This window comes from Bufo bufo, chromosome 7 (assembly GCF_905171765.1).
Source record: "Bufo bufo chromosome 7, aBufBuf1.1, whole genome shotgun sequence".
NCBI lineage: Eukaryota > Metazoa > Chordata > Amphibia > Anura > Bufonidae > Bufo > Bufo bufo.
In genome coordinates this window covers 113,494,455-113,521,431 of record NC_053395.1, presented here as the reverse complement: position 1 = coordinate 113,521,431, position 26,977 = coordinate 113,494,455, and the positions used below count along the sequence as shown (strand labels likewise).

The 26,977-nt window shown below is 44.3% G+C and overlaps 1 protein-coding gene across 2 annotated transcripts in view; it reads left to right on the top strand.

The window, feature by feature from the left end:
• Nucleotides 1–26,977, top strand: part of HIBCH (3-hydroxyisobutyryl-CoA hydrolase) — a 516,160-nt gene that overhangs the window by 312,353 nt on the left and 176,830 nt on the right. For both annotated transcript variants that reach the window (XM_040440248.1, XM_040440247.1), the window contains exon 10: nt 6,813–6,871. In XM_040440248.1, coding sequence (XP_040296182.1) covers nt 6,813–6,871 — 59 coding nt within the window. The remainder of the gene's footprint in view (nt 1–6,812; nt 6,872–26,977) is intronic.

Here is a 26,977-nt window from a genome sequence, read left to right as displayed (position 1 = left end):
AGAAAGACTGACCACAAGCCCCACAGCTCACAGGTAGATATAGCTGCTTAATGAGGGCTCCTGAAAGTCACACCCAGGAATGGACCAGGGGAAGTTAAACCCATCAGAACCAAACAGGGAGGGGAGCCTGCATGAACAGGGAAGTGAGCAAACAGGCTGTAGTACTGGGCATTTCCCCTGGCAACCAGCATACACGGAGACCACCGCAGCCAGTACGCCAGAGCACAAACAACCCGTGTAACACTGACAAACAGAGAAGCATCACGGGGAGAGTAAACATTCACAGGACACAGTTTACACACTACACCGTAGCCTGCATGCAGTCCCATGCAACCAGCATACAGAAGTGTCACCCTGCAGACAGTACGCAAGGGAACCTGCAGCCAACCTGCATGGCAACAGTGATCAGAACTGCACAGAGAAGCAGACATGGGGGGAGCAACCATTCACAGGCAACAGTTCACAGAAGACACCAAAGCCAGCACGCAGCCCCAAGCAACCAACCAGCAGCCAGTACGCGAGAGGACATCCAGCCATCCTGCACTGCCACAACTGTCACAGTGAACCTCACTGTGACATATGTGTCAGGGACTGCAAAACACACAGAAGGCTTTGAATAGAATGGTGTTTTCAATAGATGCAAAAGTATAAAAAGTACATACAATGCTTTATTTTTTTTGTTTCTCGCGCTTTAATGAATTTGTTTTGTACTGTATGTCTCTATTGGCATTAAAAGAGAACACATTCACGCCTTACTTATCAAAACTGTCTGTTGCCCGTAACATCAATCACACTGCTGATTTCGTTTGTTCAGAGTATTTAAAAAAATTTAAAGCTGAGCCCTACTGGTTCCTGTAGAGAAAAAGCTGTATTTTTCCATTTTGATACATAAGCCTCACTATGTTGTGAAAGTAAAATTAAACAAATGGCTTATTATTAGAGTTGAGCGAACACCTGGATGTTCGGGTTCGAGAAGTTCGGCCGAAAATGTTCGGGTTCGGGATCCGAACTTGACCCGAACTTCGCCCCGAACCCCATTGAAGTCGATGGGGACCCAAACTTTTTGGCACTAAAAAGGATGTAAAATAGCCCAGGAAAGGGCTAGAGGGCTGCAAAAGGCAGCAAAATGTAAGTAAATCCCCTGCAAACAAATGTGGATAGGGAAATGAATAAAAAATATAAAAATTTACCAATATCAATTGGAGAGAGGTCCCATAGCAGAGAATCAGGATTCATGTCACCCACCACTGGAACAGGCCACTGTGAGATATTTAGGCCCCGGCACTCAGACAGAGGAGAGAGGTCCCATAGCAGAGAATCAGGCTTCATGTCATAGCAGAGAATCAGGCTTCATGTCATCCACCACTGGAACAGGCCACTGTCAGATATTTAGGCCCAGACACAGGAGAGAGGTCCCATAGCAGAGAATCAGGCTTCATGTCACACACCATTGGAACAGGCCAGTTTACGATATTTAGGCCCCTGGCACCCAGACGGGGGAGAGGTTCATTCAACTTTGGGTTGCCCCACAATATAATGGTAAAATTTAAAAAAGAGGATTGAATGAAGAAGTGCCCTGGAGTACAAGAATATATGGTTAAGGGGAGGTAGTTATAAATGTCTAATCTGCACAAGGGATGGACAGGTCCTGTGGGATCCATGCCTGGTTCATTTTTATGAACGTCAGCTTGTCCACATTGGCTGTGGACAGGCGGCTGCGTTTGTCTGTAATGACGTCCCCTGCCGTGCTGAATACACGTTCAGACAAAACGGTGGACCCCGGGCAGGCCAGCACCTCCAAGGCATAAAAGGCTAGCTCTGGCCACGTGGACAATTTGGAGACCCAGAAGTTGAATGGGGCCGAACCATCAGTCAGTACGTGAAGGGGTGTGCACATGTACTGTTCCACCATGTTAGTGAAATGTTGCCTCCTGCTAACACGTTCCGTATCAGGTGGTGGTGCAGTTAGCTGTGGCGTGGTGACAAAACTTTTCCACATCTCTGCCATGCTAACCCTGCCCTCAGAGGAGCTGGCCGTGACACAGCTGCGTTGGCGACCTCTTGCTCCTCCTCTGCCTTCGCCTTGGGCTTCCACTGGTTCCCCTGTGACATTTTGGAATGCTCTCAGTAGCGCGTCTACCAATGTGCGCTTGTACTCGCGCATCTTCCTATCACGATACAGTGCATGAAGTAAGGTGGGCACATTGTCTTTGTACCGGGGATCCAGCAGGGTGGCAACCCAGTAGTCCGCACACGTTAAAATGTGGGCAACTCTGCTGTCGTTGCGCAGGCACTGCAGCATGTAGTCGCTCATGTGTGCCAGGCTGCCCAGAGGTAAGGACAAGCTGTCCTCTGTGGGAGGCGTATAGTCATAGTCCTCCGTTTCCCCCCAGCCACGCACCAGTGATGGGCCCGAGCTGCGTTGGGTGCCACCCCGCTGTGAACATGCTTCATCCTCATCCTCCTCCACCTCATCCTCGTCCTCCAGTAGTGGGCCCTGTCTGGCCACATTTGTACCTGGCCTCTGCTGTTGCAAAAAAACTTCCTCTGAGTCACTTCTAAGAGACTGGCCTGAAAGTGCTAAAAATGACCCCTCTTCCTCCTCCTAGGCCACCTCCTCTTCCATCATCAGTGTTTTCTCAAGGAGACATAGAAGTGGTATTGTAACGCTGATAACGGCGTCATCGCCACTGGCCATGTTGGTGGAGTACTCGAAACAGCGCAACAGGGCACACAGGTCTCGCATGGAGGCCCAATCATTGGTGGTGAAGTGGTGCTGTTCCGCAGTGCGACTGACCCGTGCGTGCTGCAGCTGAAACTCCACTATGGCCTGCTGCTGCTCGCACAGTCTGTCCAGCATGTGCAAGGTGGAGTTTCACCTGGTGGGCACGTCGCATATGAGGCGGTGAGCGGGAAGGCCGAAGTTACGCTGTAGCACAGACAGGCGAGCAGCGGCAGGATGTGAACGACGGAAGCGCACTTTATGCAACAGCTCTGACATGTCGGGGTAGTTGTGAATGAACTTCTGCACCACCAAATTCAGCACATGCGCCAGGCAAGGGATGTGCGTCAAACCGCCTAGTCCCAGAGCTGCGACGAGATTTCGCCCATTATCGCACACCACCAGGCCGGGCTTGAGGCTCACCGGCAGCAACCACTCGTCGGTCTGTTGTTCAATACCCCGCCACAACTCCTGCGCGGTGTGGAGCCTGTCCCCCAAACATATGAGTTTCAGAATGGCCTGCTGATGTTTACCCTGGGCTGTGCTGAAGTTGGTGGTGAAGGTGTGTGGCTGACTGGATGAGCAGGTGGAAGAAGAGGAGGAGGAAGCCAAGTAGGAGGAGGAGGCTACAGGAGGCAAAGAATGTTGCCCTGCGATCCTTGGTGGCAGAAGGACGTGCGCCAAAGAACTCTCCGCCTGGGCCCCAGCCGCCACTACATTTACCCAGTGTGCAGTTAGGGAGATATAGTGTCCCTGGCCGTGCTTACTGGTCCACGTATCTGTGGTTAGGTGGACCTTGCCACAGATGGCGTTGCACAGTGCACACTTGATTTTATCGGATACTTGGTTGTGCAGGGAAGGTACAGCTCTCTTGGAGAAGTAGTGGCAGCTGGGAACAACATACTGTGGGACAGCAAGCGACATGAGCTGTTTGAAGCTGTCTGTGTCCACCAGCCTGAATGACAGCATTTCATAGGCCAGTAGTTTAGAAATGCTGGCATTCAGGGCCAGGGATCGAGGGTGGCTAGGTGGGAATTTACGCTTTCTCTCAAATGTTTGTGAGATGGAGAGCTGAACGCTGCCGTGTGACATGGTGGAGATGCTTGGTGACGGAGGTGGTGGTGTTGGTGGTACATCCTCTCTTTGCTGGGCGGCAGGTGTCAACGTTCCTCCCGAGGCGGAGGAAGAGGCCGAGGCAGCAGCAGAAGAGGTAGCAGGGGGAGCCTGAGTGAGTTCCTTGTTTTTAAGGTGTTTACTCCACTGCAGTTCATGCTTTGCATGCAGATGCCTGGTCATGCAGGTTGTGCTAAGGTTCAGAACGTTAATGCCTCGCTTCAGGCTCTGATGGCACAGCGTGCAAACAACTCGGGTCTTGTCGTCAGCACATTGTTTGAAGAACTGCCACTCCAGGGAACTCCTTGAAGCTGCCTTTGGGGTGCTCAATCCCAGGTGGCGGTGGCCAGTAGCAGGCAAACTCTCTTGGCGGCGGGTGTTCTGCTTTTGCCCCCTGCTCCCTCTTTTGCTACGCTGTTGGCTTGGTCTCACCACTGCCTCTTCTTCTGAATTCTGAAAGTCAGTGGCACGACCTTCATTCCATGTGGGGTCTATGACCTCATCGTCCCCTGAATCGTCTTCCACCCAGTCTTGATCCCTGACCTCCTGTTCAGTCTGCACACTGCAGAAAGACGCAGCAGTTGGCACCTGTGTTTCGTCATCATCATAGACGTGCTGAGGTGGTATTCCCATGTCCTCATCATCAGGAAACATAAGTGGTTGTGCGTCAGTGCATTCTATGTCTTCCACCGCTGGGGAAGGGCTAGGTGGATGCCCTTGGGAAACACTGCCAGCAGAGTCTTCAAACAGCATAAAAGACTGCTGCATAACTTGAGGCTCAGACAGTTTCCCTGATATGCATGGGGGTGATGTGACAGACTGATGGGCTTGGTTTTCAGGCGCCATCTGTGCGCTTTCTGCAGAAGACTGGGTGGGAGATAATGAGAACGTGCTGGATCCACTGTCGGACACCCAATTGACTAATGCCTGTACCTGCTCAGGCCTTACCATCCTTAGAACGGCATTGGGCCCCACCAAATATTGCTGTAAATTCTGGCGGGTACTGGGACCTGAGGTAGTTGGTTCACTAGGACGTGTGGCTGTGGCAGAACGGTCACGTCCTCTCCCAGCACCAGAGGGTCCACTAACACCACCACGACCATGTCCGCTTCCGCGTCCCTTACTAGATGTTTTCCTCATTGTTACCGTTCACCACAATAAGAAAAAAATTATTTGGCCCAATGTATTGAATTCAAATTCAGGCCTTTTTTTACAGGCACCTAACACTATCTGGCTATCTATTTATGTACCGTATTACACTAATACAGGCACAGCAGTAACCACAGATTTAGGGGAATATCAATTGTAGGCCTAGTATTTAGGCCCTGGATGAAAGGTATCCTTTTACGGACAGAATTACACTTGGAGATTCACAGTAGTGTGTGAAAAAAATATATAGGATTAAGCTTTGAGCACTTGTATTTTAACACTTATTGTAATATACACTTTAACGGAAAGAAATACACTTGGAGATGCACGGTAGCGTGTGAAGTTATTGAGGATGACCCTATCAGCACTTGAATTTACACCTTGAGTGTAATATACCCTTTTACGGACAGAAATACACTATGAGATGCACAATAGTGCGTGCAAATTTAAAGGCTTATGCTTTCAGCAATTGTAATTTAACACTTTGTGTAATATACCCTTTTACGGAAAAAAATACACTTGGAGCTGCACGCTGAGTGTAATATACCCTTTTACGGACAGATTTACACTTGGCCTGCAACAGCAGAAACCACTGATTTAGGCTATTGCTATTTTGGGAATTGAATTTCAACCCAGAACAAAAACTATGCTTTGACAGACACTATAAAACTTGTCCTGCCACAGCTGGAACACCAGATTTAGGGTATTGCTATTTTGGCAATTGAATTTCACCCCAGAAAAAAATATATCCTTTGCCAGACAGCAGACAGTATTACACTTGGTTAGCCACAGCTGGAACACCACCAGATTTAGGGGATTGCTATTCTTGCAAGTGAATTTCACCCCTCAATAAAATATAGAAAATTCTATCCTGAGTTTCTAGGGGTGACAATAAGCACAGCCAAGCCCCTGATGTAGGATATAGCAAAAAAAAAAAAAAAAAAAAAATACTATTGATGGTTAAATGGACTTGGTGGCAGCTTGTGCTGGCGCACCACAAGACACAAAATGGCCGCGATCACCCCAGAAAAAAGTGACAGAAAAATGCTCTGGGCAGCCTAAAAACAGTGAGCAATTAACTAGCAGAAGTTGAATAATTCACAGCTGTAGATCGATCACTTCATTAAGTGTTTTTGTTGAGTTAATCCCTACATAATCTCGCCCTAACAGCAGCTGCATCCTCTCCCTACACTAATCAGAGCAGAGTGACGTGCGGCGCTACGTGACTCCAGCTTAAATAGAGGCTGGGTCACATGCTGCACTGGCCAATCACAGCCATGCCAATAGTAGGCATGGCTGTGATGGCCTCTTGGGGCAAGTAGTATGACGCTTGTTGATTGGCTGCTTTGCAGGCTTTTAAAATGCGCCATAGAAATCGCCGAACAATGAACCCGAACCCGAATTTTTACGTCAATGTTCGGGTCCGTGTTACGAACACCCCAAAATTCGGTACGAACCCGAACTATACAGTTCGGGTTCGCTCATCCCTACTTAATATTATTGGGAAGTTTTACAGGAAAGATTATTTTAGTGCATGCAGTTTCTAGGAGATAAAGGTATTATTTAAGTTTAGTATTTCATTTAGAAAATACGTTTGAAATATATTTGACTTTTTAAAGATTATCACCCGCAGTGATGACTAACCTCCGGCACGCCAGCTGTGGTGAAACTACGACTCCTAGCATGCTCCATTCTTTTTTATGGAGTTCAGCCAAGGAAGTGTACATCTTGGGAGTCATAGTTTTACCACAGCTGAAGTGCCAAAGGTTAGCCATCACAGCCCTGTAGGATAAAACTTATGAATGTACTTTATCTGTTTTCTGCCCAGAGTACTGCCGATGATAATCACCCATTTATTCTTTCTGAACATTTGGACAAGATTAACAGGTAACATACCTTATCTATAAGTATCATTCATGGCTAAAAAACTTATTGATGTTTTAAGCATAAAATGTTCCATATATATAACTAATGGATTGTAAATAATAATGAGAAATGTTCCTTACTATTGCAGTAATAATCATTATCGATTATTATTATTATTTATTTAATTATTCTATGATAGAACTCAAATCATGAACTGAATATGGAAACATTACTGTACATAGTAAAATGCAGAACAAGTGAACCAGTTGTATCCTCACAAAATGTTAATTTATCAGAATTTATCAATTAGCTATTAAAGAGTTTTGTAGTAATAGAATAATGAGCGAGCACTCATACACTTGGCAACCAGATTGACATGTGCAGAAAATATTTATTAAATCCCCATAAAATACAAGTAATAAAATTTATAAGAACAATGTAGCAATAATATACAACATTACAGTCACATATATTGTGGTAGATATGATCGACACTATATTCATATGACTCAATAGTGTCGATAAATTCAATAATATATATCACACCAAAAAACTTCAAGTATATGTTGTTATTTGAGAAGAGGGGGTATTATCTTCTAGCGCTCTATCCCAATTTGGGAAACTGAATGTCACTGAAAATGCTGTAGGTGTATTCACTGGGAGCGCAATATGTTCATAAAGTGTCCACAGGAATCCTGATAATGTGAAAAGTCTCTTATAGCATATCCTTTTAAGCTCGATATGAGCTTTGGATTGAAGAAAACTTTAAATCGATGTTTGGCTTACCGTCTAGCGTCTGCTGTCTCCCTATTGCTTCAATGGAGCTTTAAATATTTGCCGGCTTATTCAGTCGCTCCATACAGCAAGCTGGTTTAAATTTCGCGGGAGTTCCAAAGATCGCAGGAGTTGCCACTCTGTTCCGCAATTTCCTTTGGTGCAGCTTTCGACGATAAGAATAGTTAATCCTTTACTGTAGAAATATTCTTCTGTATGGCCATACAGTATTATCGGAGGCTTTTCAATGCAGGTACATCACTTGCTTCACCATACGCGTTACGGGTAGATTCACTCTCCCTTCCTCAGTGGTCAAGTGTCTGCCTGCTCTGCCTCCATTTTTATCCATTCCTTTAATTGCTTCCCAAATCTTGGACACCTGTTGTTCATGCTACTCCCAGTTTGCCAGGGAATCCTCCCACATAATCAGGGGATAATTCAAAACAGCCTTGATTTAAAAAAAATATATATATATATTTTTTTATTTTTATTTTTTCTCTTGCAGTATTAAAGAGTTTTACTAGTTTCAGCAAAAAAGACTACTGGTTGTATATTTTATACAATGTCTCGTTTACTTTCTTTACAAAACTTCAATGACGGCTTCCAGGAGGCGGCGCAGCGTGATGGCCGCATCTTAGATGAGCTTCGTATTCACCGGTCAGTAGAGGCTGCCCTACCACTCACCCTGTCGGGTAATGAAGGAGGCCACTATCCAGATAAGGCAAGGACAAGGGCCAGAACCATCCAGCCCGGTCCTCCTTCACCCTCCGAAGCCCCAGAGACCACCTTCATCACTGCGGCCTGCGCCGACCCGTCCGCCATTGCCTCGTGGCGGCAACACACAGCACATAGCGCTGCTGTGCCTACACGGCCACAGGATGGCCACCTTCCTCCGGCTGTGCCACTGGACCGGGTGAGCTTGCAGGGGAATATAGGGTTATATAACACCTTTATTTGCTTGATGGACATCCTGACAGGCGCACCATCAATTTTGCGCCATTAATTACAGTGCTCGGACACGGAGGGCTGCTCCTGCTCCAGCGCTGCATGTTGGGTCTCTGCCTCATCTGCCTTAGATCATAGTCACAGGCTACCCTATACCCATGTTATACTGTCGCTGTAAAAGCAGATCCTGCACCATTGAAGTTTACCACTGGACCGGTGGGGCTGCATAAGCTTTCTCTGATTATCTGTCTGATCATATAAACCCTCATATTGCTAGGCTACTATCTACACAGAAGCCTGCATTACTTCATTGCATTGTCCAACACTGGATCTTCATATTGAGGGTAGAAATCCACATCTGCTATAAACTTCACATACTCAGCTCCTCATTACTTCTCTTTAGGAACTTTTGTTTTGTTCCTCATGTAATGTAATTGCTAGTGTGACACCGCTGGTTTTCCTACACTGAAGCTCGACCAATACAGTGAATACTCTTTGGCTATCCCATGGATAAGTTTATGGGGAAAAGTGCTGCTGCTAATAAGGGATCCAGAACCCTGACTCGCAGTCAAACCCCATCCTCTCCAGTATATATGTCCGCAGACCCTATTATGGATACCTCAAAGGTGTCCAACCATTGATACTAGATTGGCAGCCTTCCAGTCCTCATTAGACCTTATTGTTTCTCAAGTAACTGCCCACAACACCCGCCTAACAAAAGTCGAGCAGCGAGTTTCTGATTTGGAGGACATAGTCCATTCTTGACGCAAACAATTGGAAGAAAATGAGCAACTGCTCATTACTATGCAAAACAAGGTGGACGATTTAGAAAATCGATCCCGGCGTAACAAGTTGCGCCTTATTGGAGTACCTGAAACAGCAGGTCCCAATGAACCCCAGGAATTAAAGTTGGGGGACTCCACATACAAAATACCAGTGGCGCACGCTGACAGAGTGGGCCCTCCACGTGCTGACAGCTCCTCTAGACCAGTGGTGGGCAACCTTTTTTTTCAACTGAGCCAAATACCGCCAAAACCACGATTGAAATTTCTTTGGAGAGCCACATTTTTAAAACCTAAAATATTGAGTCAACAGTACCAGTGAGGACTATTAGGGCTCATGCACACGACCGTGTGCCCGCCATTGCCATATTGCAGGTCGCATACGGCGGGTCCGCAATACACGGGCACTGGCCGTGTGCAGCCCGCATCAAGGACCCATTCACTTCAATGGGTCCAGGATCCGGAATATGAGTGCTACAGAGTGCTTCTGTGGTGCTTCTGGCTGTGCCTCCGCACCGCAAAAAAGTAGCGCATGCACTACTTTTTCGCGGTGCGGAGGCACAGCCAGAAGCACCACGGGAGCACACTGTAGCACTCATATCCCTGATCCTGGACCCATTCCGTGTGCAGCCCGCATCATGGACCCATTCACTTCAGCATGCGCTACTTTTTTGCGGTGCGGGCAGTCGGATGCGGATCGCGAACCCCATTCAAGTGAATGGGTCCGCAATCCTCATGCAGCTGCCCCATGGTCTGTGTCCGTGCATTGCGGACGGACCGCTATTTGCGGTCCAGAGCACAGGCACAGTGCCCCTTACATTCGTGGGCATGAGCCCAGAGTGTGTTTTTACATACTTTTATATGTACTTTCTTTTATTTGGATCTTGATTATTATTTCATTTTATCTTTATCATTTTTTTACTTTTATTAAACGCACTTATGGGGGATATCTGTGGATGACGCACTTATGGGGGATATCTGTGGATGACGCACTTATGGGGGATATCTGTGGATGACGCACTTATGGGGGATATCTGTGGATGACGCACTTATGGGGGATATCTGTGGATGGCGCACTTATGGGAGATATCTGTGGATGGCGCACTTATGGGGGATATCTGTGGAGGGCGCACTTATGGGGGATATCTGTGGAGGGCGCACTTATGGGGGATATCTGTGGAGAGCGCACTTATGGGGGATATCTGTGGAGGGCGCACTTATGGGGGATATCTGTGGATGACGCACTTATGGGGGATATCTGTGGATGACGCACTTATGGGGGATATCTGTGGATGACGCACTTATGGGGGATATCTGTGGATGACGCACTTATGGGGGATATCTGTGGATGACGCACTTATGGGGGATATCTGTGGATTATGCACCTATGGGGGATATCTGTGGATGACGCACTTATGGGGGATATCTGTGGATGACGCACTTATGGGGGATATCTGTGGATGACGCACTTATGGGGGATATCTGTGGATGACGCACTTATGGGGGATATCTGTGGATGACGCACTTATGGGGGATATCTGTGGATGACGCACTTATGGGGGATATCTGTGGATGACGCACTTATGGGGGATATCTGTGGATGACGCACTTATGGGGGATATCTGTGGATGACGCACTTATGGGGGATATCTGTGGATGACGCACTTATGGGGGATATCTGTGGATGACGCACTTATGGGGGATATCTGTGGATGACGCACTTATGGGGGATATCTGTGGATGACGCACTTATGGGGGATATGGATGACGCACTTATGGGGGATATCTGTGGATGACGCACTTATGGGGGATATCTGTGGATGACGCACTTATGAGGGATATCTGTGGATGACGCACTTATGGGGGATATCTGTGGAGGGCGCACTTATGGGGGATATCTGTGGAGGTATATCCCCCATAAGTGCCCTCCACAGATATCCCCCATAAGTGCCCTCCACAGATATCCCTAATAAGTGCCCTCCAGTAAGTAAAGTAATGTATTAGTGGGGGGAAGGGAGGAGGCACATGAAATACATGAAGCCCACGGGGGCACTCAGGAAAGCGGCATTTGATATTTGCCATTCGGTGTTCTTGGAAAGGAGGGTGACCACTTTTTTGCGCGCAGTAATGGCGGACATATTGCTTAAGACTCATAGTCATTGGTTATTATTTTTTAACTTTTATTTTTGAAGAAAATTTTCCACAGCTCACAGAACATTTTCCCTCAGAGCCTATGTTCATTTTTGAGGGCTATTTTCCCTCAGCACAGTTCAGTCATTAATCCCAATTCATCCCTGTTTACTAAAACTTCCCCCGACGTTAGTCTCCACACCTCCCCATTGACTGTGACCTTCATCTGTATTATAAAGTACTGTAGAGGGCCCGGCCAGAGGCTATTCAAAACTCACCGCACGTCCACACAGTCACTGCCGCCTGCTGCTTCTGAGTGTCTGACTGGGAGGGATCCGGAGATGCACGGAAACCACGCCTCCGGGCGGCTCCTCCTCACTCTCCTCTGACACACGTGAGCTGCCTACTGGGCTGCGCCGTGCGCACTGCCCCCGGCACTATTAGATCACATTTTGAATAGGAGGCGGTGGGGGGGCCGTGGGCCCCCCTGGCTCAGGGGCCCGGTCGCAATTGCGACCGCTGCGACCCCTGTAGCTACGCCACTGCATCTCACCCTCCGTCATGCGCCTCCTGCCCCGCCTGCCTGCTTCATTCATAAAGTGGAAGGAGCAGACAGACGGGGCAGGAGGCGCATGACGGACATTTTGCAAGCTTGAGCGGTGCGATATGGCTGCGCGGCCGCCCACCCGCCAGCCCTCACCAAAGAGCCGCATTAAAGGATAAAAAGAGCCGCATGTGGCTCGCGAGCCGCGGCTTGCCGACCACTACTCTAGACCAATACCTGTTATTTTTCGGATCCTCAACTATCAGGATAAACTTAGAATCATGGCTGCCTATTGCCAAGCTTCTACAGTTCGCTATGAGAATTCCAAGCTTCTACTATTCCAGGACTTTTCCTCAGCAGTGGCGGAAAATCGAAGAGCCTTTAACACTGTTTGTAAACTTCTGTTGGACAAATCTATCCATTTTAGTCTCCAATATCCTGCTACTCTCCGATTCTCCATGGGCGACAAAACTTGGATGTTCAGTGATCCCCAGAAGGCTTTAGCCAACATTCATGCTCCAGGTCAAGCTACATGCACCTCTCTTACTGCAACTACTTGAACGGCAGGGTCACATGTGACTTTTGGTGTAAAGTTACTACTTTATTTGTTTTGCTTTACTTGCCTATCTTGAACTTTGGTCATTGAATCTGCTTTACAGTATGTTCTGCTTTCTGTTACAATAGTACTGCTCTCAAGGGTTGACGGGCACAAGGTGCGATCCCACGTACTAACTTACTGGGTGTTGCCATTTAAACCCATTTTTTTTTTCTCTGCTTGATTAAGGGGAGTGGCCTGGGCAATCAGGTGCTATAAATTGAACCACTGAACGCTCCCTGCTCTTGCTCTACTAAGTGGGCTTCTTATTAAGTGGAGTAAAAAAAAAAAAAGGAGTTTAAGAAAAGGAGTTGGAAACTAAGGTTGGATATAATTTCCTTGTGTGTTGTTGGCTTAATTCTAGGTAGTCCTTCAACTACAGCAGACAGGGTCTAATTCTAAATCATATTTACTGTTTTACTTTTTTACTGTTGTAATCCCCATTTAGTATGTGTTGCACAATTGACAACGCAGTCCAGTGCACATCTTGCATAATGTATGCAGTCCTGGAACTGCCGTTCGAGGGTGTATATCTTTGTTCAAGATGTGAGCTAATTACCAGTTTGGAATCGCAAATACAGTCTCTAAATGGGCAAGTTGGAACACTGAGAGGCATTGACAATTTGCAAAAGAGTTTGCTTCTCACTGAGCAAGCACTCTTTGGGGTAGACGAGGGGGAGGGTGACAGAGAGGAGGCTGAGGAAAGTGAGGTAGCTAGCTGGGTAACAGTTAGAAAGCGGGGTCGAGGGAAGAGTGCCAGGGAGGCTAGCCCTGATCTGACACACCCCAACAAGTTTGCACGTTTGGCAGATGAGGGGGATGTCAGTCCAGGGACAGTACTGCTGCAGCCGGACACTTCCTCTGCCAGTCAGGGGAATGTCAGCTCCGGTAAGCGGGAAACAAGGAGAGCAGGGCAGGCCTGACAGGTGCTGGTAGTGGGAGACTCCATTATTAGGGGAACAGATAGGGAAATCTGTCACAAAGACCGTGATCGCCGAACAGTGTGCTGTCTTTCTGGCTCTAGAGTTCGACACATCGCGGATCGGGTTGACAGATTACTGGGAGGGGCTGGAGAAGATCCAGCGGTCATGGTCCATATCGGAACCAATGACAAAGTTAGAGGTAGGTGGAGAGTCCTTAAAAAAGCTTAGGGCAAGGACCTCGAAAGTAGTATTTTCCGAAATACTGCCTGTACCACGAGCCACGCAAGAAAGGCAGTGGGAGATTAACAAGTGGCTCAAGAACTGTTGTAGGAAGGAGGGGTTTGGGTTCCTGGAGAACTGGGCCAACTTCTCTATCGGCTACAGGCTCTATTGTAGGGATGGGCTGCACCTCAATGGGGAAGGGGCAGCTGTGCTGGGGAGAAAGATGGCTAGAAGGTTGGAGGAGTGTTTAAACTAGGGACTGGGGGGAGGGAAATTACACTATAGGAGGGGAAGATGGTGCAGATAGAGACCTGGGGCAAGGTAGTGGGACTGGGGAAGGAATGGAAGGAAGGACTAGAACAGTTCAGAAGGAAAGGTGTAGGGTAAAAAATATACATAAACCTCTCAAATGTACTGTATGTATACTAATGCCAGAAGCCTGACTAATAAAACTGGGGAGCTGGAATTGGTGATGTGTGAGGAGAACTATGATATAGTGGGAATAACTGAGACATGGCTGGAAGATAGCTATGACTGGGCAGTAAATGTACAAGGTTACAGTCTGTTTAGAAAGGATCGTCAAAACCGGAGAGGGGGAGGAGTTTGCCTTTATGTAAAGTCTTGTCTAAAGCCCACACTCCGTGAAGATATAGAAGTGAGGGACATGAACATGTGGAGTCACTGTGGGTAGAGATACATGGAGCTAAAAACAACAATAAATTACTAATAGGAGTTTACTATAAACCACCTAATATACCAGAGTCCACAGAAAATCTACTACTAAACGAGATAGACAAGGCGACAAATCATTATGAGGTGGTTATTATGGGGCACTTCAACTAGATATAGACTGGGAAACTGAAACTTGTATATCTCATAAGGGAAACAGGTTCTTGGCAATAACCAAAGACAATTACCTCTCCCTACTGGTTCAGGACCCGACTAGAGGGACGGCCATACTGGACTTAGTATTAACCAATAGGCCTGACAGAACAACAGACGTGCAGGTTGGGGGACACCTGGGAAATAGTGACCATAAAGTAATAACCTTCCAATTATCATTCAAAAGAGCATTTCTACAGGGAGGAACAAAAATACCAAACTTCAAAAAAGCTAAATTTAGCTAACTAAGAGAGGCCATAGGCCTAACTAACTGGGACAAAGTCCTCAAAAATAAAAATACAGCCACAAAATGGGATCTCTTTAACCCCTTAAGGACTCAGCCCTATTTCACCTTAACCGCTTTACGTCCGCCCATAGGATATAAACGTCCTATGGGTGGACGTCTATTTCTGAAAGCACGTTTTAGAACGTCCTTTCAGAAATAGCAGCTGCTGATCGGGTTCTGCAGCTGCTGATCGGGTTGCCCGCTGTCCGTGACAGCAGGGCAACCCTAAGGCTGGGTTCAGACCTGAGCGTCTTTGATATGCGCGTTTGACGCGCGTTTGTGTGATTGACTGCAATGTCCTATGGCCACAAACGCGCGTCAAAACGCCCCAAAGAAGCTCAAGTACTTGTTTGAGCGTAGGGCGTTTTACAGCGCGTTTTTCAGCGCTGTAAAACGCTCAAGTGAGAACCAGGGCCATAGGGAAGCATTGGTTTTCATGTGTTGAGCGTTTTACAGCGCGTTTGAACGCGCTGTAAAACGCTCAAGTGTGAACCCAGCCTAAGACAAGGCAGGGACAGTGCCCAGGTGTCCCTGCCTTCCGGATCGCTGCAGACACAGCGCTCACCGAGCTGTGCGCTTCCTGTTCCGGCCCGGCGGTCATGTGACCGCCGTGACCGGAGTGTGCAGGAGCTGTGTGAGGTCTCTCAGAGACCTCGATCAGCCCTGCTCTGAGGCTGTACAGCGCTGGATTGCTGCTGTACAGCCTCTCTACGGGTGTATTTGTCCTGTAACTGGGGCTACTATGTCAGCCCCAGTTACAGGAGAAATCAACAGTGAAAAAAAAAAAAAAAAAGTGAAGCAAATGTCCCCCAGAGGTCTTGTATGACCTTATGGGGGACGAAAAGTGTAAAATAAAAAAAATAAAAATAAAAGGTTGAAAATAAAAAAATAAAAAAAAGTTTCACATGTAAAAAAAAAAAGTTAAGGAATGAAAAAAAAAAGTTAAAAATAGAAAAAAAAGTATACATATTAGGTATTGCCGCGTCCGTAAAAACCAGCTCTATAAAAATATCACATGACCTAATCCCTCGGGTGAACACCGTAAAAAAAAAAAAAAAAACTGTGTCAAAACAAGCAATTTTTGTCACCTTGCATCACAAAAGGTGCAACACCAAGTGATCAAAAACGCAAAAACGCGTATGTCCCACAAAATAGTACCAATAAAACTGTCACCTCATCCCGCAAAAAATGAGCCCCTACATAAGAAAATCTCTCAAAAAATAAAAAAACTATAGCTCTCAGAACATGGACACATTAAAACATAATTTTTTTGTTTTAAAAATGCTATTGTGTAAAACTTTAATAAATGAGAAAAAGTATACATATTAGGTATCGCCACGTCCGTAACAATCTGCTCTATAAAAATGTCACTTGACTGAACCCCTCAGGTGAACGCTGTAAAAATAAATAAATAGAAACTGTGCTAAAACAACCAATTTTTTGGTCACCTTGCCCCATAAAGTGTTATAATGAATGATCAAAAAATCATATGTACCCAAAAATAGTACTAATAAACTGGCACCTTATCCCCTAGTTTCCAAAATGGGGTCACTTCTTGGGAGTTTCTACTGTAAGGGTGCATCAGGGGGCTTCAAATGGGACATGGCATCTAAAAACCATGTGGAGTTCCTTTTCTTCTGCGCCCTGCCGTGTGCCCATGCAGCAGTTTATGACCACATGTGGGGTGTTTCTGTAAACCGCAGAATCTGGGTATTAAATATTGAGTTTTGTTTGGCTGTTAACCATCGATGTGTTAAAGAAAAAAATTGATTAAAATGGAAAATCTGCCAAAAAAGTGAAATTTAAAAATTTGATCTCCATTTTCCTTTAATTCTTGTGGAACGCCTAAAGGGTTAACAAAGTTTGTAAAATCGGTTTTGAATACCTTGAGGGGTGTAGTTTCTACAATGGGGTCATTTATGGGGGTATCCACTATGTAGGCCCCACAAAGTGACTTCAGACCTGAACTGGTCCTTAAAAAGTGGGTTTTGGCAATTTTCTTAAAAATTTGAAGAATTGCTTCTAAACTTCTAAGCCTTCTAACGTCCTAAAAAAATAAAATGACATTTCCAAAATGATGCCAACATAAAGTAGACATATGGGGAATGTTAAATAATAAATATTTTATGAGGTATCACTTTCTGTTTTAAAAGCAGAGAAATAGAAATTTTGAAAATTGCGAATTTTTCAAATTTTTGGGTAAATTTGGGATTTTTTCATAAATAAAGGTGAAATATTTTGACTCAAATTTATGACTATCATGAAGTACAATGTGTCACGAGAAAACAATCTCTGAATGACTTGGATAAATAAAGGCGTTCCAAAGTTATTACCACATAAAGTGAGATATGTCAGTTTTGCAAAATTTGGCCTGGTCAGGAAGGGGGCAAATGGCCCAGATGGCAGGTGGTTAAGGACTTTTTGCAATTCTGACCAGTGTCACTTTAAGTGCTGATAACTTTAAAACGCTTTGACTTATCCAGGCCATTCTGAGATAGTTTTTTCGTCACATATTGTACTTCATGACACTGGTAAAATGAAGTCAAAATTTTTATTTTTTTTTGCATTAAAAAAATACCAAATTTACCAAAAATTTGGAAAAATTAGCAAAATTCAAAGTTTCAGTTTCTCTACTTCTGTAATACATAGTAATACCCCCAAAAATTGTGATGACTTTACATTCCCCATATGTCTACTTCATGTTTGAATTATTTTGGGAATGATATTTTATTTTTTAGGGATGTTACAAGGCTTAGAAGTTTAGAAGCAAATCTTGAAATTTTTCAGAAATTTACAAAAACCCAATTTTTAGGGACCACTACAGCTCTGAAGTCACTTTGCGAGGCTTACATAATAGAAACCACCCAAAAATGACACCATTCTATAAACTACACCCCTCAAGGTATTCAAAACAGATTTTAAAAACTTCATTAACCCTTTAGGTGTTGCACAAGAGTTATTGGCAAATGGGGATGAAATTTGAGAATTTCATTTTTTTTGCCTAATTTTCTATTTTAACCCATTTTTTCCACTAACAAAGAAAGGGTTAACAGCCAAACAAGACTGTATCTTTATTGCCCTGACTCTGCCGTTTACAGAAACACCCCATATGTGGCCGTAAACTACTGTACGGCCACACAGCGGGGCGTAGAGTGAAAGGTGCGCCGTTTGGTTTTTAGAAGGCAGATTTTGCTGGACTGGTTTATTTACACCATTTCCCATTTGAAGCCCCCCTGATGCACCCCTAGAGTAGAAACTCCATAAAAGTGACCCCATCTAAGAAACTACACCCCTCAAGGTATTCAAAACAGATTTTACAAACTTTGTTAACCCTTTAGGTGTTGCGCAAGATTTAATGGAAAATAGAGATACAATTTCAAAATTTCACTTTTTTGGCAGATTTTCCATTTTAATTTTTTTTTTCAGTTACAAAGCAAGGGTTAACAGCCAAACAAAACTCATTATTTATGGCCCTGATTCTGTAATTTACAGAAACACCCCATATGTGGTCGTAAACTGCTGTACGGGCACACGGCAGGGCGCAGAAGGAAGGGAATGCCATACGGTTTTTGGAAGGCAGATTTTGCTGGACTGTTTTTTTTGACACCATGTCCCATTTGAAGCCCCCCTGATGCACCCCTAGAGTAGAAACTCCAAAAAAGTGACCCCATTTTAGAAACTGCGGGATAGGGTGGCAGTTTTGTTGGTACTAGTTTAGGGTACATATGATTTTTGGTTGCTCTATATTACACTTTTTGTGCGGCAAGGTAACAAGAAATAGCTTTTTTGGCACCGTTTTTTTTTTTTTGTTATTTACAACATTCATCTGACAGGTTAGATCATGTGGTAATTTTATAGAGCAGGTTGTCACAGACGCGTCGATACCTAATATGTATACAATTTTTTTTATTTATGTAAGTTTTACACAATGATTTCATTTTCAAAACAAAAAAAAGTTTTAGTGTCTCCATAGTCTAAGAGCCATAGTTTTTTCAGTTTTTGGGCGATTATCTTAAGTAGGGTCTCATTTTTTGCGAATGAGATGACTGTTTGATTGGCACTATTTTGGGGTGCATATGACTTTTTTAACGCTTGCTATCACACTTTTTGTGTCATAAGATGACAAAAAATGGCTTTTTTTACACCGTTTTTATTTTTATTTTTTTACGGTGGTCACATGAGGGGTTAGGTCATGTGATATCTTTATAGAGCCGGTCGATACGGATGCGGCGATACCTAATATGTATATTTTTTATTTATTTATATAAGTTTTACACGATTTCATTTCTGAAAAAAAAAAATCATGTTTTAGTGTTTCCATAGTCTAAGAGCCATAGTTTTTTCAGTTTTTGGGCGATTATCTTGGGTAGGGTATGATTTTTGCGGGATGAGATGACGGTTTGATTGTTACAATTTTGGCGTACATGCAACTTTTTTGATCACTTTTATTACCTTTTTTCGGAGGTAAGGTGGGCAAAATTTCAATTTCATCATAGTTTTTTATTTTTTATTTTTACGCCATGTTTACCGTTCGGGTAAAGTAACATGACTGTTTTATAGATCAGGTCGTTACGGACACGGCGATACCAAACGTGTAGGGAATTTTATTATTTTCATTTTTAATCAGTGATAAATGTGTTTTTTGATTTTTACTTTTTTTTTCACTTTTTTTTACTTTTTTTTGACCCAGACCCACTTGGTTCTTGAAGATCTAGTGGGTCTGATGTCTGTATAATACAGTACAGTACACTATATAGTGTTTTGTACTGTATTTTACTTACACTTTGTCTGAACAGATCTATGCCTTTAGCACAGATCTGTTCAGCACCGTGGACAGCAGGATGCCTGAGAAGGCGTCCTGTTGCCATGAGAACCTTCCCCGTCTGCTCAGTTGTGGCCACAACTGCGCAGACGGGGAAGGGTAAGGACTGGGGCTCCCTCCCTCTGTCACCCCATCCTGTCGGGGGGGCTGCAAAGGCACAGCAGCCCCCCGATGGGAGAGGGAGGGAGCTCCCGACTTTTAACCTGTCCTTTTCCATACCGCGGTCCGTACGGACTGCGGTATGGAAAGGGTTAAACGGCTGACATCGCATCACAGATGTCAGCCGTTTATACCAGGGTGTCAGCAATGTGCTGACACCCTGGTATACCCACTAGACACCAACGATTATTCAAGGGGAGGCGGGCGGGGGATCGCGATCCCACCTGCCGCACCGCCCGCCTCTCGCACCGCCTTCAACACCCCCCCTGCACCTCCCGCCGCCATATCATCATTCAGGGGTGCAGGCGGGGTGACACATATATCATTTAGGCATATAAAAGTTTCTGATCCCCGCGGATCAGAAACTGTAGAAAGCGCAGCAAACCGCAGGTCTGAATTGACCTGCGGTTTGTTGCAATCGCCGACATGGGGGGTCACGGGACCCCCCCGCGCATTTAGCCGAAGTGCCTGCGCAATGATTTGAGCAGGCAGCCGAGCGGCAGTGATCGGAACAACACATGACGTTCCGGTACGTCATGGGTCCTTAAGGACTCGGGGAAACATGCCGTACCGATACGTCATGCGTCCCTAAGGGGTTAAAAACATCCTAAAATCTCATTGTGAGAGGTACATACCGTATGGGAAGAAAAGATTAACGAACAAAAAGAAACCAATGTGGATAAATAGAACTGTAAAGAAAGCAATAAATGACAAAAAGAAAACAGGAGTGTAGCCTGGAAGCACTGAAAAACTATAAGGAAAAAAATAGAACATGTAAAAAACAAATATAAGCTGCCAAACTAGAGACCGAGAGATTAATTGCCAAAGAGAGTAAAACTAACCCTAAAATGTCCTTCAATTATATAAATGTTAAAAAGTATAAATCTGAAGGTGTCGGCCCTTTAAAAAGTAATGAGGGGGGAGTCGCAGAGAGCGACGAGGAGAAAGCAAAGCTGTTAAAAAAAAATTTCTCCAATGTATTCACTGAGGAAAATTAAACTGTCAGATGACATGCAGAGTGTAAAAATAAATTCTCCATTAAAAGTGTCCTGTCTGACCCAGGAAGAAGTACATCAGCGACTTAAAAAGATTAAAATAGACAAATCGCCAGGATCGGATGGCATACACCGCACGTGTCCTAAGGGAATTAAGTAATGTCATAGCCAGACCCTTATTTCTGATATTTGCGGACTCTATACTGACAGGGAATGTCCCACAGGTTTGGCGCATGGCAAATGTGGTGCCAATATTCAAAAAGGGTCCAAAAACAGAGCCTGGAAACTATAGGCCGGTAAGTTTAACATCTGTTGTGGGTTAACAGTTTGAAGGTTTTCTGAGAGATGCTATCTTAGAGCATCTCAACGGAAATAAGCAAATAACACCATATCAGCATGGCTTCGTGAGGGATCGGTCATGCCAAACTAATTTAATCAGTTTCTATGAGGAGGTAAGTTCTAGACTGGACAGCGGCGAATCAATGGATGTCGTATATCTGGACTTCTCCAAAGCATTTGACACTGTACCACATAAAAGGTTAGTATATAAAATGAGAATGCTTGGACTGGGAGAAAACGTCTGTAAGTGGGTAAGTAACTGGCTCAATGATAGAAAACAGAGGGTGGTTATTAACGGTACATACTCAGATTGGGTCACTGTCACTAGTGGGGTACCTCAGGGGTCAGTATTGGGCCCTATTCTCTTCAGTATATTTATTAATGATCTTTTAGAAGGGTTGCATAGTAAAGTATCAATTTTCGCTGATGACACTAAACTGTGTAAAGTAATTAACACTGAAGAGGACAGTATACTACTACAGAGGGATCTGGATAGATTGGAGGCTTGGGCAGAGAAGTGGCAGATGAGGTTTAACACTGACAAATGTAAAGTTGTGCACATGGGAAGGAATAATGCAAGTCACCCGTACATACTAAATGATAAAACACTCGGGAACACTGACATGGAAAAGGATCTAGGAATTTTAATAAACAGCAAACTACGCTGCAAAAACCAGTGTCAGACAGCTGCTGCCAAGGCCAATAAGATAATGGGTTGCATCAGAAGGGGCATAGATGCCAGTGATAAGAACATAGTCCTACCACTTGACAAATCGCTAGTCAGACCACACATGGAGTACTGTGTACAGTTCTGGGCTTCTGTAAACAAGGCAGACATAGCAGAGCTGGAGAAGGTCCAGAGGAGGGCAACTAAAGTAATAACTGGAATGGGGCAACTACAGTACCCTGAAAGATTATCAAAATTACGGGTTATTCACTTTAGAAAAAAGACGACTGAGGGGAGATCTAATTAATATGTATAAATATATCAGGGGTCAGTACAGAGATCTATCCCATCATCTATTTATCCCCAGGACTGTGACTGTGACGAGGGGACATCATCTGCGTCTGGAGGAAAGAAGGTTTGTACACAAACGTAGAAAAGGATTCTTTACGGTAAGAGCAGTAAGACTATGGAACTCTCTGCCTGAGGAGGTGGTGATGGTGAGTACAATAAAGGAATTCAAGAGGGGCCTGGATGTATTTCTGGAGCGTAATAATATTACAGGCTATAGCTACTAGAGGGGTCGTTGATCCAGGGAGTTATTCTGATTGTCTGATTGGAGTCGGGAAGGAATTTTTTATTCCCCTAAAGTGGAGAAAATTGGCTTCTACCTCACAGTTGTTTTTTTTTTGCCTTCCTCTGGATCAACTTGCAGGATAACAGACCGAACTGGATGGACAAATGTATTTTTTCGGCCTTATGTACTATGTTACAATATTACCTTCACTGCTACTCCTCAGTGGGCTATTTTTAACATATTACATGTGAACAGCAATATCTCCCTATACAAGATAAAGCTCTTGTTACATACCTGGGCGGCTGCTACTAGAAAGATTATTTTACATCTCCAAAGACATACTGATAGGGACCTTAGATTGTGAGCCCCATTGGGGACAGTTGGATGATAATGTCTGTAAAGCGCTGCGAAATATAGTAGCGCTATATAAAATAAATAAATCGATGGCTAGACTCAGAAAAACATTCTATCCCTTTTGTCCAGGCTAAAATAACATTCCTGTTGAATATGGACTGGATTTTCACTTTGTCAGATAAAGAAAATTTGACCCATTTTTTTTTTTTTAAATGGTCTTTATTTATGAATAGCCAAACTTATTTCACATTTCGAGAACACCACATGGTATTTGTATGAGAAACCATAAATGATTACCAGAGCGCTTATAAATCGATATCAATTTATTACATGATTCACAAAAACATATATGACATACATGATTAAAAAGGGGTATGGGTGCAGGGAAAAGGCAACATCATCTGGAGGAAGAACACAGCGGATACAGAGTTCATTTTATTATTCTTATAACAATCATGTTTCTTATTCATCCATTTAACTCTAGGGCGGCTGCCCCCCCCCCCCCTTTTCTTCTTTCTTTCCCTGACTTGATCGCAACTGACTTGATCCCAAACTAAGGAACAAAAGGGTGAGCCCTATAAAAGCCCTAGAGCTCTCCCTGACTGCTCAGCCCATGCAAAGATCTCTATGATAGAAAATTGCATGTCCACGTACCTAGACTGAGTGACACCTGGAAACCCTATAATAGTGAGGGGACACGACCACTGGCTCCCTGCACTTAATACGGAGGGAGTCAGGGTCACCTAGAATCAATCCAACAGGAAAACACAAGTAAAGGAATAGACTTATCTGAGGAACCAGCAGTTGCAACTTCTAGCAGTGAGCACAATCCAGGAAGTAGTATAAACCGCAAAGTGAGGCAGTATGGGAGGAGATATAAAGGGAGGCAATCACTGCTAATAGATGACAGCTGGGAGAGGGAGAAGAGATGTCAAAGCGAAACCAAAACAAAAGAACATCATGCAGGAGGTACTGAAGAACGTCTGTCAGAACTTCTCAGAGATCTGGCGGTGACAGTAACTGCTGATGTCATGGGCATGGTCTCGCGATACTGTGTGTCGCAATCCCATGCCGACGTCATCATCACGTGTTCACGGAAGTGATCACGTGACTCAATCACTTGATTTGCGCAATTATGTGACTTTCTAGCGTCTCCTGGCGTGTCTGCAATTAGGACCGCATAGAGCCACAGGTTTTATAGATTATGATAATAGCTGGATTCATGGTGATTGGTTGGTCGATGTATTTAGTCTGTGTCCCCCAGAGATGACGCCACCCCAGACGAAGGGAGCATAGCATGGGTAATTGTTCTCTGTCCAATTGACTGTTATGTCATATGTTTGCACTTCCTCTTTATTGTATTTAAGTACATGGACGTATACATGAACTCTGTATTCACTGTGTTCTTCCTCCAGATGATGTCGCCTTTCCCTGCACCCATACCCCTTTTTAATCATGTATGTCATATATGTTTTTGGAAATCATGTAATAAATTGATATTGATTTGTAAGTGGTCTGGTAATCATTTATGGGTTTATCATATTGTTGGTTTTTAACATAGGCTTATATGTATTTTTCACTTATGAGAGCATATTAGTCAGTGAATACAGAATCCTGTAGTTGGGGCAAGATAATGGGTGTTACAGTTGCAAGAAAAAGTATGTGAACCCTTTGGAATGATGTGGATTTCTGCACAAATTAGTCATAAAATATGATCTGATCTTCATCTAAGTCACAACAATAGACAATCACAGTCTGCTTAAACTAATAACACACAAAGAATTAAATGTTACCATGTTTTTATTGAACCCACCATGTAAACATTCACAGTGCAGGTGGAAAAAGTATGTGAATCCCTAGGTGTCAGCCAACTGGAGTCCAATCAATGAGATGAGATTGGAGGTGTTGGTTACAGCTGCCCTGCCCTATAAAAAACACACACCAGTTCTGGGTTTGCTTTTCACAAGAAGCATTGCCTGATGTGAATGATGCCTCGCACAAAAGAGCTCTCAGAAGACCTACGATTAAGAATTCTTGACTTGCATAAAGCTGGAAAGGGTTATAAAAGTATCTCCAAAAGCCTTGCTGTTCATCAGTCCACGGTAAGACAAATTGTCTATAAATGGAGAAAGTTCAGCACTGCTGCTACTCTCCCTAGGAGTGGCCGTCCTGTAAAGATGACTGCAAGAGCACAGAGCAGACTGCTCAATGAGGTGAAGAAGAATCCTAGAGTGTCAGCTAAAGACTTACAAAAGTCTCTGGCATATGCTAACATCCCTGTTAGCGAATCTACGATACGTAAAACACTAAACAAGAATGGATTTCATGCGAGGCTACAACAGAGAAAGCCACTGCTTTTCAAAAAAAACATTGCTGCACGTTTACAGTTTGCACAAGAGCACCTGGATGTTCCACTGCAGTACTGGCAAAATATTGTGTGCACATTTGAAACCAAAGTTGAGTTGTTTGGAAGAAACACACAACACTATGTGTGGAGAAAAAGAGGCACAGCACACCAACATCAAAACCTCATCCCAACTATGAAGTATGGTGGTGGGGGCATCATGGTTTGGGGCTGCTTTGCTGCGTCAGGTCCTGGACGGATTGCTATCATTGAAGGAAACATGAATTCCCAAGTTTATCAAGACATTTTGCAGGAGAACTTAAAGCCATTTGTCCACCAGCTGAAGCTCAACAGAAGATGGGTGTTGCAACAAGACAACAACCCAAAGCATAGAGGTAAATCAACAGAAGAAAATACGCCTTCTGGAGTGGCCCAGTCAGAGTCCTGACCTCAACCCGATTGAGATGCTGTGGCATGACCTCAAGAAAGCGATTCACACCAGACATCCCAAGAATATTGCTGAACAGCTCTGTAAAGAGGAATGGTCAAGAATTACTCCTGACCGTTGTGCACGTCCGATCTGCAACTACAGGAAACGTTTGGTTGAAGTTATTGCTGCCAAAGGAGGTTCAACCAGTTATTAAATCCAAGGGTTCACATACTTTTTCCACCTGCACTGTGAATGTTTACATGGTGTGTTCAATAAAAACATGGTAACATATAATTCTTTGTGTGTTATTAGTTTAAGCAGACTGTGATTGTCTACTGTTGTGACTTAGGCTACTTTCACACTTGCGTTCAGAGCGGGTCCGTCTGGTATCTGCACAGACGGATCCGCTCCTATAATGCAAACGCTTAGATTTTTTTTTATTTTTTTTTTGTTCATGATAATGCAAACGGATCCGTTTTAACTTTACATTGAAAGTCATTGGGGGACGGATCCGTTTGAAAATTGAGCCTTATTGTGTCAACTTTGTAAGTCTGGACGAATCCGTTTGCTTCCGCACGGCCAGGCGGACACCCGAACGCTGCAAGCAGCGTTCAGGTGTCCGCTCGCGGAGCGGAGGATAAACGGTGCCAGACTGATGCATTCTGAGCAGATCCGCCTCCACTCAGAATGCATTAGGGCTGGACGGATCCGTTCGGGGCCGCTTGTGAGAGCCTTCAAACGGAGCTCACAAGCGGAGCCCCGAACGCTAGTGTGAAAGTAGCCTTAGATGAAGATCAGATCACATTTTATGACCAATTTGTGAAGAAATCCATATCATTCCAAAGGGTTCACATACATTTTCTTGCAACTGTATATGATATTTGTATGAGGTCTTGCATGGACGCACACCCCTTTTAGACTCCAACTAACACTTGAAGGTTTCCCTGAGGAGGCAAATCTCTTGGTGGGTTGCACATGGGAATATAAGGGAGGAGGGAAAGGGGGCAATGTTCTTGATATTCTTGTTTACTGATGTCTGTATCTTCCATTGTATATCGACATGCTATCGGTTTTATTGCATTGTATTTGTTTAATGATGTGATGATAAAACAATAAACAGATTTGGGGGGGAAAAAACTTCAATGACAGCTTCCAAGGAATATAAATTTGTCCTTGTCATGTGACACAGCTGCTGTCAGCTAAATAATCTAATAAATCACTTGAACATTTTAGAAAAAAAAGTAGCAGATAACAGCTCAGCAACAATGCACAGTATAATGTAGCTTAAATGGGTATTCTCATCACAGACAATGGGGCATATTGCTAGGATATGCCTCCATTGTTGTATGGGTGCGGGTCCC